The following is a 15,129-nucleotide window of genomic DNA, read 5'->3' on the forward strand; positions in this document are numbered from 1 at the left end:
ACTTTGGGGGCCTTGATTTTCTTCATTATGGTAAAATTTGGCTGTCCTATCACTTTCTACATTTGTCTGCACAAAAGGGTGGAGAAGAGTTGATTTAGTCCAGTGCTGTATTTTCAAAATGGATATAATTAAATAAAATGGTGAAATGGAGAGGAGAATATTGTTAAGATTTTGCCTGATGCGTTGGCCTGGATAGCTTAGATAATTGGAGTTAAAAATGAAGATTGGAAGAGTCTGACCTATGGAGGAGAATTAGAAATGTCCCTGTTGTTGGAGATAATAAATGGAGTGAGAATGAAAAGAAAAATATGAGTATTTCATGAAAGAGTGTGCGTTTGATGCAGCATTTAAGAAGCTGCACTGTTCAAGGAGACCATGGGATAGAGTATTTCACAACTGGAGTGAGCGGCTGAGGTAGAGCGCATTTCCAGGTCTCTGAAGTGCTGCCGAACTAAGATGGCTGATGAATGATTCTCACTCATAGTTTCCCTGACTTAATTAACACTTTTACTGACCCTACCTCCTCTGAAGAATTTCATCTAAGAACTGCCATTTATTTCACTTCAAAACTTAATGAAAAAAAATGGAGTAAACTTATCACCTGTCTTCCTTCATCACACACTTTATCTGACAGGGCATTAATGACTCCTTATCTCCAATTTCTGTCTTCTGCCCTGGTGTCTCCACAACATTTGAAGGGATTGATTTCACTCAGTTAGGTATCATCTTGTCAAATTTACTTCACATACACTCTCAGTTCTCTTCCTTTTCTGATGACTATTTTCCAGGTCTTCTCACTTTAGTTTTTCTTAAGACTGAACCGTTTAACCACATACGGATTACTGGTCTGTGGTTTTGTCTGTTTCATCAGCTCATAAAGCTACAACAAACATTATTTTCATGAAGATTACTGTCAAAGCTAGGTTTTGCTCAGAATGATTAAGCATGGTTTTGAAAAATCTAATCTTATAGAGAGACTTGTTGATGACAAAAAGGAAGCAAATAGCTGATGTTCTTTTTTCAGGTGCAAATGTAATTGCTCGTTAATTTCTGGACATTTGCAAGTATGTAATCTCGTGGATCTTCAAACGACATGTCTGAGAACAAATTTTTATTTACCCCTAAATCAAACTGCACCTTCAATACTTAGTAAATACTTTCACAGTGTTTCCAGTCATCTCAACTCTAAGACCTCCGCTCTGGTCTTAACCCTAATCTTTAGGCTGCTTTTCATGCTGTTGGAATTTAGGGCCTTTAGCCTTCAGGATCTTCTGTAATTCCCCTATTTTTATTGTTCCCAAATCTTTTCACTCTCCTTATTTTGTCAGCCTGGAATAATTTACTCATTTTCCTCTGCCTGTTGAAATTCTATCCATTTATTTTTAGGGACTTGTAGAGATATCATCTCTATGATTTTCCCACCTGGGCGGCAGCCAGCCGCTTGGCCAGGCTCTCCTCTGTCTCTGTGTTGCACTGGCGCAGCCGCTGCTCCAGGACATCCAGTGAGGGTGGCTGCACGAAGATGTAGATGGGCCGCAGGTCAGTCTTCTTAATGTTACGCACGCCTTGCAGGTCCACGTCTAGCACGCATATGCGGTTCATGGCCTGCACGGCCCGCACGGCTGCTTTGCTGGTCCCATACAGGTTCCCCGAGAACTCGGCGTGCTCGATGAAGTCGCCTGCAGCGATGTCCCGCTGCATCACCTCCCTGGTGACGAAGTAGTAATCTTTGCCATTCTCTTCTCCAGGCCGCGGGTCCCTTGTGGTGTGGGACACGCTGAAGCCAAAGATGCTGCGTGCTCCTGCAGCAGTCTCTTGAGCAGGGTGCTCTTCCCTGCCCCTGACGGTCCACTCAGAACGACAGGCCTTGGTCCCGACATCCCAGGGAATCATCACAGGGAATAATCATCACAGGGAATAACCATGAAGTACATATATCTGGTTCTCTGGATTTCTTTTTTTTTTTTTTTAATATTCAAGTTTAGACCTCCATTCTGCAGCTCCTAGACCAGTTTTGAAAGTCTCTTATTAAAAAGACTATATTTGCCAGTTAAGTACTGAATGAATACTATACAGTTATGATCATTTAATAAATCCCTTTTGCCTATTTTTTAATAATGAATCCTTGAATACATTTTGATTTTAATGTCTATTCTTTACACTTACATTTTATGCTTCATTGATGGAGTATTTATAAATTATTAAATGTACTTTTTGAAAAATGAAAGCAGCATCTTATTATTGAGAGTCCTGCTTCAGACCTAGTAAAATCAATAGCTTTTTACTTTGAGATGAGTTGCATTGTTGTTATCTGGTTAAAATTGTATTTCAGGGGTGCCTGAGTGGCTCAGTTGGTTAAGCATCTGCCTTAGGTCATGATTCCAGGGTCCTGGGATCCAGCCCCATACGTGGCTCTCTGCTTAGCAGGGAGTCTGCTTTTCCCTCTCCTCCCTGCTTGTGCTTTTTCTTGCTCTCTCTCTCAAATAATATATTTTTTTTAAATTGTGTTTAAAAATGAAGAGTTGACATCCATGTTTGCCAAATTACCCACCTGCATACATAAACACACATGGAGCATATCTACACATATATACTGAGAATCTACTCAGTACTATAACATATTTGCAAATAGTCTTCAAAAATATGTTTTGTGGGATGCCTGAGTGGCTCAGTGGTTGAGCATCTGCCTTTGGCTCAGGTGGTGATCCCAGGGTCCTGGAATTGAGTCCCACATTGGACTCCCCATGGGGAGCCTGCTTCTTCCTCTGCCTATGTCTCTGCCTTGCTCTGTGTCTCTCATGAATAAATAAATAAAATCTTAAAAAAAATATATTATTTGCATATGTGTCAATGTGTTAAATGCACTAATTCCTTACTCCTCATCACAATTAACCTTGGCTGGGTAACCAAGAATTTCAGTGTAGAAAAGAAGAATGTAGAAGTATGCATTCCCTAAAAGGGAGTATAAAAAATTCAATTCAAGAAAGCAGATGAGGTATAGCCTACTGCTCAATTTCTAGGTTTATTTTTGTTTACTTTTTTTTTTTTTTTTTTTTTTTTACGATAGTCACAGAGAGAGAGAGAGAGGCAGAGACAGAGGCAGAGGGAGAAGCAGGCTCCATGCACCGGGAGCCCGACGTGGGATTCGGTCCCGGGTATCCAGGACAGCGCCCTGGGCCAAAGGCAGGCGCCAAACCGCTGCGCCACCCAGGGATCCCTTTTGTTTACTTTTTTTAACAATTCTAGAAATAAGACATACAGTTATTTTTATTACTATTTGTACTTAAGTGACAGTTTCTTTCAAGGAAAATAAGAAATTGGAAAATAAAGAAGCAAGAGTTTAGAAATAGCTTAATTGAATACAGTAATTGAACTACTCATACTAAAGTATGACATCAGTGAAGGAATGAGATTTCTTCTGGATATTTCTTCTCTAGTCCTTGGGTCTTTGCTATCTATATAGGTTCTGGTCAACTACACAATATTTATCTATATAATATTTTATGACATTTATGTTAAAAAATATAAAAGAGTGTCATTTCTTAATTTAAAAGTTTACTTTTCCTGTTCTATTCACTGAAGTAATAATAACCTTTTTTCTTCCTAATATACAGACTGCTGAGGACTAGATTAAAAACCTATATTTAGTTAGTTTGTTTGCATTTCATTTCCTGTATGTCTAAGAAGATGAATGCTTTAAATAAATGACTTTTTAACATGGTTGTTTAAGTGTTTGTTCCTTTTTCCTGCTGTGGTGACAAGGGTCTTATTAAATTTTGTTTTAAAGTGGATTCTTTAAGTGGCTTCTCTTCCTATAAACTGTAAAACTGGCAATTTTAAGGAACATTTTAAGGTAGACACAGTTAGAGGAAAACATTTATTTGCATTGCTCTTGGAGATAAGGATGAAAGTGATTTTTAAATTGGGAAGAAACCATTTTGCAGGCTTTTAAAAAAATGTATTATGAGACAGCTGCAGGAATTTTTAACCAACTTAAATTTAACTATTTAATTACAGTAAGGTAGGATTAAATACAAAAATAAATGTGTTTAATTTCTTCATACCATATCACTTCTGATAATTTTCTATTTTGTTGGGTGGGAATAATGTATTTTTCTCTTATTTTAAGGAACAGTCTAACACTATTAATTAAAAGATAATATAATTTTTATATAGATATTATGTCTGGATTTAATGAGTAAAAGGACTTTAAGAGAACAATTTTGGGGTAAATGACAGCTTCTTAATTAGATATAATTGCTCATAGAAGTTGAATAAGGCGTAAGTAGTATAACTATGATTTCTAAAATTAAGTCATAGAATGTAAAATGGACATGCACCTCTTTAAAATAATTAATTAATTAATTAACTAATTACTTAATCTTAGAGAGAAATTGAGAGGAGAAGCAGAGGAAAAGGGAGAGAAAAACTCAACTCCCTCCTGAGCACTGAGCCTGATACGGGGTCAATCCCAGGACCCTGAGATCATGACCTGAGCTGAGATCATGACCTAAGCTAAAATCAAGAGTCAGATGCTTAATCCACTGAGCCACCCAGGTGTCCCCATGCACCTCTTTATCAATGTTGTAAGACAGTAGCAAAACTTGTCAAAGACCTAAGTATAGCTCCATGAACTTAGAGTAAAAAAAAAAATCTATGTAGACATTGTTATTGATTTCTACCTAGAGATTCAAGGCAACTATTGAAACGATCAGACATCTAGTAAAGATTCACTGAGACATCAAGATCATTGCAAGGCAGTTTGATAAAGATGGCAACTTAAAGACAAATGTACTCTACTATCCTTGAAACTTTCTGAAACATAAAGAAAATAAGACTATATTAATAAAGCAAAGAAAATCAGAATTCCAGACCATAAATCATGAAGAAATATAATCCAGTACCATGGACTTGGACATATACAAAGAGGATGTTGACAACATATATGTAACTCAATAGAATTCAGGTGGGTATACAGTGGTATGTTACATCTTGAAGTTTCCATCTACCAATTTTGATTACAAAGAACATCTCCTGGCTTAGATATGTCATGAAAAAGTGTGTGTGGTAGGGGGGATATGTTTTTGGAGATCCAGTTATACATTAGTGTGTTAGATAGGAAGAGGACCTGAAGATGGAGTTTGACTTTTCACAGCCTTGCCTTTATATGAGAGACATCGTTGTGGTGCAGTAGCACAAAAGCAGAAGCAGCAGCAATTGGAAGAGCATCACAACTAAATCTCTTCAATAACCACTGTACCTTGTTAATCTCCGGAAACTAAGAAGAGACTCCTTCAAGAACAATAATCAGCTGGGGAGAATATATTTGAGAAATTAATATAGAAAATATAAAATTAAAATAAAAGTTTTCTCTCTTTTCATCATTTTCCTTATTGAGTTGATATTTTTAAATAATATGAATTATAAGTTAACTATAATTGGAATTGAAACATATAAACTTAAGAAAAATGGGAAGAAATGTGTGCAAAACATAGATAAGTAAAATCACAGGGAGAGTTGCCAAAAGAATCTGCTGAGATTAGGCAAATCATCCTTCATAATTTCACAGAAAGGACAGAAAAAATGAAACCCATAAAATAAGTAAAGGAGAAGTCTTAAGGAGAGATATAAAGGAGACATGTGAAATTTAAAAAGGGATTGAGATGGCAAAATAATAGAGTTAAAGAAATTGAAAAAAACCACAAGAGATGAAATTCATAATGAAAACAATAAAAAGTAGACTTAAGAGAAAAGAAAATAGAGTCGGGCAAGGACACAATGAGTAAGCTTAGTGAAATCACAAAAAAAGGAAATTGAAATTTTTCAGAAAACATTAAAATGATTTGAAAGATGAAAAATCAAAGAGAAACCCAGGAGATCCAACATAAACATAACTGGGAAGATTAAGAAGTGAAAAATACCACTGCCAATACATAAAATAAAAATATATAATAGAATAAAACTTCTAGGCATAGAGATTTCAATGTAAACATTTTAAAGGCATATACTCAAGAAAAATAAATAGACAACTATTATCACTCAAAAATAAATTTTAAAATTACTGAAATTCAATGGGAAAAAATAATCTTGTGGGCCCTTAGAGAAGGAAATAAAATCATCAGTATGGGAAAAATGTCAATTTGTCTTAAGTTTTGTAATACCAGTGTTTAAACCTAGAAAGTGACAGGAAAATCTACAGCACATTTTTTGTGAATTTACATATGACCTTATAATTTCTTATATTTTATTTTTCAAATAAGACATTTTCAAGTGTACAAAAACTTATAGTACCCATTAGTTCATTCTGAAAAGAAAATTTTAATGATAAGTTACAGAAATCCAAAAAAACAATCAGAAAGAATTATAGGACTGAAAAGATGGATTTTTTGCTTAGAAATCTATAACTCAACATATCCAAGAAAAAAAATAGCTAACACAAGTGATAAAAAATGCTTTTGATAAAATTCTACACCTATTATTTTTTACCATAAACAAAGCCATAAAATAGTAATATATACTTTCATATCATTATAAATCATAAATCCAGCTCAATCACAGGATGCCATCATGCAAAAGGAATAATTCATAGGAACAGTCACGTTAAAATGTAAAAAAAAATGATAGTTATATCTGCTAATTCTATCAAATGTCGATTTGAAGTCTTAGTTGGAAAAATTAGAAAATAAATTAGAGGTATAAATATTGGAACAGAGAGTTGAAAATTATCACTTTATTCAGTTGACGTGACTATATACCTGGAATACCACATGAGATCTAGTAGAAAATAGTACAAATGGTAAAATAAACTCATAATGATAAACTTTTTAAAAATAAATTAACTTTTATCCGTGTTCAATTTACCAACATACAGAATAACACCCAGTGCTCATCCCGTCAAGTGCCCCCCTCAGTGCCCGTCACCCATTCACCCCCACAACCCGCCCTCCTCCCCTTCCACCACCCCTAGTTCGTTTCCCAGAGTTAGGAGTCTTTTTCTTCTCCCTTCCCTTATATTCCCTTTCACTGTTATTTATATTCCCCAAATGAATGAGAACATACACTGTCCTTCTCCGATTGAGTTACTTCACTCAGCATAATACCCTCCAGGTCCATCCACGTCGAAGCAAATGGTGGGTATTTGTCGTTTCTTTTAAAGGGTTTTTTTTTTTTTTAATTTTTATTTATTTATGATAGTCACAGAGAGAGAGAGAGGCAGAGACACAGGCAGAGGGAGAAGCAGGCTCCATGCACCAGGAGCCTGATGTGGGATTCGATCCCGGGTCTCCAGGATCGTGCCCTGAGCCAAAGGCAGACACTAAGCCGCTGCGCCACCCAGGGATCCCCGTATTTGTCGTTTCTAATGGCTGAGTAATATTCCATTGTATACATAAACCACATCTTCTTTATCCATTCATCTTTTGATGGACACCGAGGCTCCTTCCACAGTTTGGCTATTGTGGACATTGCTGCTAGAAACATCGGGGTGCAGGTGTCCCAGCGTTTCATTGCATCTGAATCTTTGGGGTAAATCCCCAACAGTGCAATTGCTGGGTCATAGGGCAGGTCTATTTTTAACTCTTTGAGGAACCTCCACACAGTTTTCCAGAGTGGCTGCACCAGTTCACATTCCCACCAACAGTGTAAGAGGGTTCCCTTTTCTCCACATCCTCTCCAACATTTGTTGTTTCCTGCCTTGTTAATTTTCCCTATTCTCACTGGTGTGAAGTGGTATCTCATTGTGGTTTTGATTTGTATTTCCCTGATGGCAAGTGATGCAGAGCATTTTCTCATGTGCTTGTTGGCCATGTCTATGTCTTCCTCTGTGAAATTTCTCTTCATGTCTTTTGCCCATTTCATGATTGGATTGTTTGTTTCTTTGGTGTTGAGTTTAATAAGTTCTTTATAGATCTTGGAAACTAGCCCTTTATCTGATACATCATTTGCAAATATCTTCTTCCATTCTGTAGGTTGTCTTTGAGTTTTGTTGACTGTATCCTTTGCTGTGTAAAAGCTTCTTATCTTGATGAAGTCCCAATAGTTCATTTTTGCTTTTGTTTCTTTTGCCTTTGTGGATGTATTTTGCAAGAAGTTACTGTGGCCGAGTTCAAAGAGGGTGTTGCCTGTGTTCTCCTCTAGGATTTTGATGGAATCTTGTCTCACATTTAGATCTTTCATCTATTTTGAATCTATCTTTGTGTATGGTGATGGAGAGTGGTCTAGTTTCATTCTTCTGCATGTGGATGTCCAATTTTTCTAGCACCATTTATTGAAGAGACTGTCTTTTTTCCAATGGATAGTCTTTCCTCCTTTATCGAATATTAGTTGACCATAAAGTTAGGGTCCACTTCTGGGTTCTCTATTCTGTTCCATTGATCTATGTGTCTGTTTTTGTGCCAGTACCACACTGTCTTGATGACCACAGCTTTGTAGTACAACCTGAAATCTGGCATTGTGATGCCCCCAGCTATGGTTTTCTTTTTTAAAATTCCCCTGGCTATTCGGGTTCTTTTCTGATTCCACACAAATCTTAAAATAATTTGTTCTAACTCTCTGAAGAAAGCCCATGGTATTTTCATAGGGATTGCATTAAACGTGTATATTGCCCTGGGTAACATTGACATTTTCACAATATTAATTCTGCCAATCCATGGGATTGGAATATTTTTCCATCTCTTTGTGTCTTCCTCAATTTCTTTCAGAAGTGTTCTATAGTTTTTAGGGTATTGATCCTTTACCTCTTTGGTTAGGTTTATTCCTAGGTATCTTATGCTTTTGGGTGCAATTGTAAATGGGATTGACTCCTTAATTTCTCTTTCTTCAGTCTCAGTGTATAGAAATGCCACTGATTTCTGGGCATTGATTTTGTATCCTGCCACGCTACCAAATTGCTGTATGAGTTCTAGCAATCTTGGGGTGGAGGCTTTTGGGTTTTCTATGTAGAGTATCATGTCATCAGTGAAGAGGGAGAGTTTGACTTCTTTTTTGCCAATATGAATGCCATTAATGTCTTTTTGTTGTCTGATTGCTGAGGCTAGGACTTCCAGTACTATGTTGAATAGCAGTGGTGAGAGTGGACATGCCTGTCTTGTTCCCGATCTTAGGGGAAATACTCCCAGTGCTTCCCCATTGAGAATGATATTTGCTGTGGGCTTTTCGTAGATGGCTTTTAAGATGTCGAGGAATGTTCCCTCTATCCCTACACTCTGAAGACTTTTGATCAGGAATGGATGCTGTATTTTGTCAAATGCTTTCTCTGCATCTAATGAGAGGATCATATGGTTCTTGGTTTTTGATATGATGAATCACATGGATTGTTTTACGAGTGTTGAACCAGCCTTGTGTCCCGGGGATAAATCCTACTTGGTCATGGTGAATAATTTTCTTAATGTACTCTTGGATCTGATTGGCTAGTATCTTGTTGAGAATTTTTGCATCGATGTTCATCAGGGATATTGGTCTGTAATTCTCCTTTTTGATGGGGTCTTTGGTTTTGGAATTAAGGTGATGCTGGCCTCATAGAACGAATTTGGAAGTACTCCATCTCTTTCTATCTTTCCAAACAGCTTTAGTAGAATAGATATGATTTCTTCTTTAAACGTTTGGTAGAATTCCCTTGGGAAGCCATCTGGCCCTGGGCTTTTGTGTTTTGGGAGGTTTTTGATGACTGCTTCAATTTCCTCCATGGTTATTGGCCTGTTCAGGTTTTCTATTTCTTCCTGCTCCAGTTTTGGTAGTTTGTGGCTTTCCAGGAATGCGTCCATTTCTTCTAGATTGCCTAATTTACTGGCTTATAGCTGTTCATGATATGTTTTTAAAATCGTTTGTATTTCCTTGGTGTTGGTAGTGATCTCTCCTTTCTCATTCATGATTTTATTAATTTGAGTCTTCTCTCTCTTCTTTTTAATAAGGCTGGCTAATGGTTTATCTATCTTATTAATTCTTTCAAAGAACCAACTCCTGGTTCTGTTGATCTGTTCCACAGTTCTGGTCTCGATTTCGTTGAGTTCTGCTCGAATTAACTCTTTTCTTCTGCTGGGTGTAGGATCTATTTGCTGTTTTTTCTCTAGCTCCTTTGTATGTAAGGTTAGCTTTTGTATTTGAGTACTTTCCAGTTTTTGAATGGATGCTTGTATTGCGATGTATTTTCCCCTTAGGACTGCTTTTGCTGCATCCCAAAGATTTTGAACAGTTGTATTTTCATTCTCATCAGTTTCCATGAATCTTTTTAATTCTTCCTTAATTTCCTGGTTGACCCTTTCATCTTTTAGCAGGATCTTCCTTAACATAATGATAAACTAATAAATAATCCATTATTTTTATACCTACACACAAAATCATTGTAAATATATAATGGAGGAAGAGACCCATTTATGATAGCAACAAATGAAATGCCTATCGCTAAGACTAAGGATAGTGAAATATTTAAATAACTTTATTTATAAGAGACAGGGGTGCCTGGGTGGCTCAGCAGTTGAATGTCAGTCTCTTAATTTTGACTCAAATCATGTCTTGGGGTCCTGGAGTTGAGCTCCACATAGGGCTCCACACTCAGTGAGGAGTCTGATTCTCTCCCTCTCCCTCAGCCCCGTGCCCTGCTCTTTCTCTTTCTCTATTTCAAATAAATAAATCTTTTTAAAAAGAGACATTAAAATATTTTAGCCAAGTGTAATAATGTACCTTCCTTTGGGAAGACTTATAGTATAAAGATGTCACTTTCCCCTAAAATAATCTATAAATTTCAGCCAATTTCAAGAAAAATGATGCCTGCAGGATATAGGATATTGTTTAATCAAATTGATATTATGGTAGGTAGTAAACTAACAAGTATGTTCAAATGAATTTTGAAAGAAAAGTAACAAGGAGGAACTTATTCAATTAGATATTGAATCAATCTTCAATTAATGTTCTAGTATTAGTTAATGAGTAAACTGAACAAGCAATAGAATGCAAGAGAAAATACTACTAAAGTAAAAAAAAATACTACTAAAGTTCCAAACGCAAATTGAAATGTAAAATATTATATAAGTGGCAAAATATGAATACCTGAGTAAATTGTACTGATACCTGGAAGTTATATTGTGAAAAAGTAAAGTTGGATCCATCCTTCACATTTTACAAAATAATTAATTTTAAATTGAACCAGTATTGAATTATAAATATTAAAACAAAATAATTTACAAATTCCTTTAGACATTATAACTATTTTCAACTCATCCAGTAATTATATAAAAATTGTTTACAGATACAAACTTATTAACCAATGCAAAAAATACCAAGAGAGAAATGACAAAAATTTCATAAAAAGGATATAAATAGGGCTCTTCAACATATGAAAAGATGTTTAACCTCTCTTATGAGAAAAACAAGATGAAACATTAGATATCTATACTTTTAACCTATCAAACAGATACAAAAGTCTAATAATGATTCTTATTGTTAAATTTCTGAAGAGATAAAAGATATTATAAGATACTCATGGGTGTGTAAATTGGTACATATATATAGAGAGAAACCAGGAATATCCATCAACATTTTAAATTATACCTTCTGACCAGCAAACCATTTCCAGGAATTTGACCTACAGATTTATTCACACATGTGGGTAATGATGTAGATATGCAGATATGTAAATATGCAGAAATTTGTTAAAACAAGAAATTAAGTATTGATTCAAATGTACACAGCTAGTACATTACAAAGCTGGAATTCACATCCAGTTTGTATGGTAGTAGATCTTAGATTTTTAGCCACTGCACCATTGTGTCTACCTAGAAAGATTCAGACCATTGACCAAATCCACTGCAGTACTCAGGTTAAGTAATACAGAATGGCACATGTACTATACCAAACTAATAGCAAAGGAATCATTTAGCAAAAATCAATTAGAAAACATACAGGTAAATAAGACTTCCATTCTTTCACAATAACATAAATAGGCAAATGCACACTTATGGAAATTTAAATGTGCTTTAAGTACAGAAAACAATATGAAAAAAAATTCTACAAAATATAAAGACTTGAAAAAACATACTTTTTCTTGATAGAAGTTTTTGACTATTGTAAATATGTCATTTTCTCAAAGTTAATTTACAGATTAAATGTAATACCAATAGAAATTTTAGGAAATATAAGTATAAAATTTCTGTAAAAATGATGGGGTACTTTTGGGGCACCTGGATGGCTCAGTTAACTAAGCATCTGACTCTTGGTTTTGGCCCAGGTCATGATCTCATGGTTGGGAGAATGAGCCCCATGTCCAGCTCTACACTCAGTGAGGAGCTGGCTTGAGATTCTTCTTCCCTTTCCCTCTGACCCTCCCCCTGCTCATGATCTCTCTCTCTCTCTCGCTCTCTCTCTCTCTTTCTCAAATAAATAAATAAACATTTAAAAAATTTTTTTGAAAATAATAATTTTTTGATAATTAGATAATTTTGGTGAAGGAAGATTAATTATAGCTAAATGTCTTCACAGATATAAAAGCATATTTTAAGCCAATGTGAATGATAGAAGAGCAGGCAATTTGGTCAGTAGGAAAATATATCCTAGACAGAACCAGAGCATGCTGGAGCCTCCTGGTAAAAGCCCACAAGAGCTGATTCTGAACATCTTACTAACTCTCATTTCAGAAACATCGTATTGGTAGTTTGAAATAGCTCATTGTGGCAGTAATTTGCACCGAAAAATAGACGCGTATCACCATAGAATGGAACTAAGGATGTGCAATGGTTACATTATAAAGTTGGCATTATATATCAGTTGAAGGAGAGGCTCTAAAGTGACATTTATCTTACAGAAAAAAAAAGTTTTTTTTTTTTTGTTGTTGTTGCTGTTGTTGTTTTTTAAACAGAAACAGGTTTTATTTCAATCCTGTTAGGGAGTGAGAGGGATGGAAAACAAAAAATGAAGGGAGGGGTCTCTTTATACACACATGACATCAGGATCAACTACAAGGAATAATACCCATTTTCATCCCTCCCCCAACTCCTACGTGGGGTCCAAGGCCAGCTGAGAATAGATGGAACAGGAATTAAGACAATATTGGCACAGCAACATGGCCAATGCACCAGAAGATGGAGAGAGAAGAGAATTCCTCAGGGAGCAAGGCCCTGTGCCTCAGCTGCTTCCCCAGTGGAGGGGGATTGGGAAAACTTTGGCTCAGCAGGAAGGCAGTTGGCAAAAATCAGAGATCCCTTAGCTGGACGCTCCAGATCACAAAACTATGGGCTGAGGGAAATCCAGACCTCTATCCAGTCCATGCTGTTCTCTGCTTTCTCCAAGACCTCTTCTCTTCAGGCTTGAGACTGAGAGCTTACCTGGTTCTCCTCTTCATTTTGGAAGACAGGGGAGTAAGTGCTTATTCTACCCTTCTTACCTCTAGGCTACTCGAGTACTAGTTTCTTGGCTCTAGAGACAGAAGCCAACTAACAAGTCCGGCTCCCTTTGTGAAAGTCGGCTTGGAAGAGCCCTTGAGCTGGCAAAACTGCCTCTGCAAAGGTTTCTCTCAGTTTGCTCCTTATAGACAGAGCCTCCCTAAACTGACACCATCGAGAACGTCAAGGCGAAGATCCAGGACAAGGAGGGCATCCCCCCTGACCAGCAGAGGTTGATCTTTGCCGGCAAACAGCTGGAAGATGGGCGTACCCTGTCCGACTACAACATCCAGAAGGAGTCCACTCTGCACTTGGTCCTGCGCTTGAGGGGAGGTGTCTAATTTCCCCCTTTAAGCTGTTGACAAAATTCATTGCACTTTTCTTTCAATAAAGTTGTTGCATTCCAAAAAAAAAAAAAATTTTTTTTTTGAGGTTTGGGAGGAGGACTTTATTGCCCCGCACAAACAGAGAGCGAGCAGAGTACAGGGGACAGTGACACCTACGCCACCTGCCCCCGTGGACACGGATCGGAGCCCGCATGGCGTGGAGTGCAGCATGGGCTTCAGAAGCAGTAGGACGTGTCGGTGACCCAGTGGGCCGACTCCTCCTTGGAGCTCTTGGCGGAGCTGTGAATCGTGAAAAGGGACTTGTAAGCTTCAGATTCTTCGCTATCGCTATGGGCAATGGATCTCTTTGCAGCTCCACTCAGAGGCTTCCCAATTTTTCCAGAAGAGCTCCCATTTGCTGCTGCACTTTTGGGAGCCGAGTTGGCTTTCTTCTCCCTAGAATCCAGATTGTTTTCTTCAGGCTTCACTGTCTTAATTTTTGATGGTCCTGGGGATTCTTCACTGACTCCTGGCTTTGAGACAGACTCTGCCGCCTTGGGTTTCTTTCCTTTCTTCCCGACAGTGGAAGTATTACAGTGGTAATACCTTAGTTTTGAACTATATTTAAAGTGCATCAAATTGTTAAAGAAAAAAGTGAACTAAATTCCTAAATCTTTGAAATAATATATATGCCCATTTAATTTTTCAAGAAAAGGGGAAAGCAAACTTTTATAGATTAAATTGTATGAAAAGTTTAAATGTCTACTTGACAAAAATAAGGACAGGCAGGATCAATATGAATATGGGACAATATTTTATAAAAGGTTAGCAAATATTTCTTGTTTATAAATAGTTAATGCTATTTCAAAAGAAAATGTCTAGGGTCTAATAAATAATTAGATAAACATCACTTCATAAATGTATGAAAAGTGATTCTCATGAATTATCAAAAATTGGAGTGAAATACAAAAGGCATCATATTTCCCTATCATTAACAAAGTTTAAAATTTAATATAAATATTAATTGTAGGGGATTTATAGTAAGATAATAAACCTCTTACAGAATAAAAATACATGATATACATAAAAGGCAATTTAATTCTAGGCATTAAGAGTCCTTAAATAGTTCACATGCTTTAATATACCAAGTAAAGACACAGGAGGGGGGGTGCCAGCCTGGCTCAGTCAGAGGAGCATGGGACCCTTGATCTCAGGGTGGTGAGTTCAAGCCCATTGTTGGGGGTTGAGTTACTTAAAAATGAAATGAAAATTTAAAAAAAGAAACAATTGGAAATATATATAAATTTGAATATATTATTATTTATATTATAGTTATCATATTTTATATTATACATGTATTACTTTATACATGTAACACTAAAGAAATAGAAAATATGAAAATACCCACCAGTATGTTCAATCAAATCATGATA

The 15,129-nt window shown here is 36.4% G+C and overlaps 1 protein-coding gene across 1 annotated transcript; it reads right to left on the reverse strand.

The window, feature by feature from the left end:
- Positions 1–1,407: 1,407 nt before the first annotated feature.
- On the reverse strand, positions 1,408–1,880 carry LOC121478027 (guanylate kinase-like). Its single transcript, XM_041732747.1, is given in 2 exon segments — positions 1,408–1,796; positions 1,799–1,880. Coding segments are annotated over 2 exon segments (471 nt in total).
- Between the last annotated feature and the right edge of the window lie 13,249 nt (positions 1,881–15,129).

This window comes from Vulpes lagopus, chromosome 2 (genome assembly GCF_018345385.1).
Source record: "Vulpes lagopus strain Blue_001 chromosome 2, ASM1834538v1, whole genome shotgun sequence".
Classification (NCBI taxonomy): Eukaryota; Metazoa; Chordata; class Mammalia; order Carnivora; family Canidae; genus Vulpes; species Vulpes lagopus.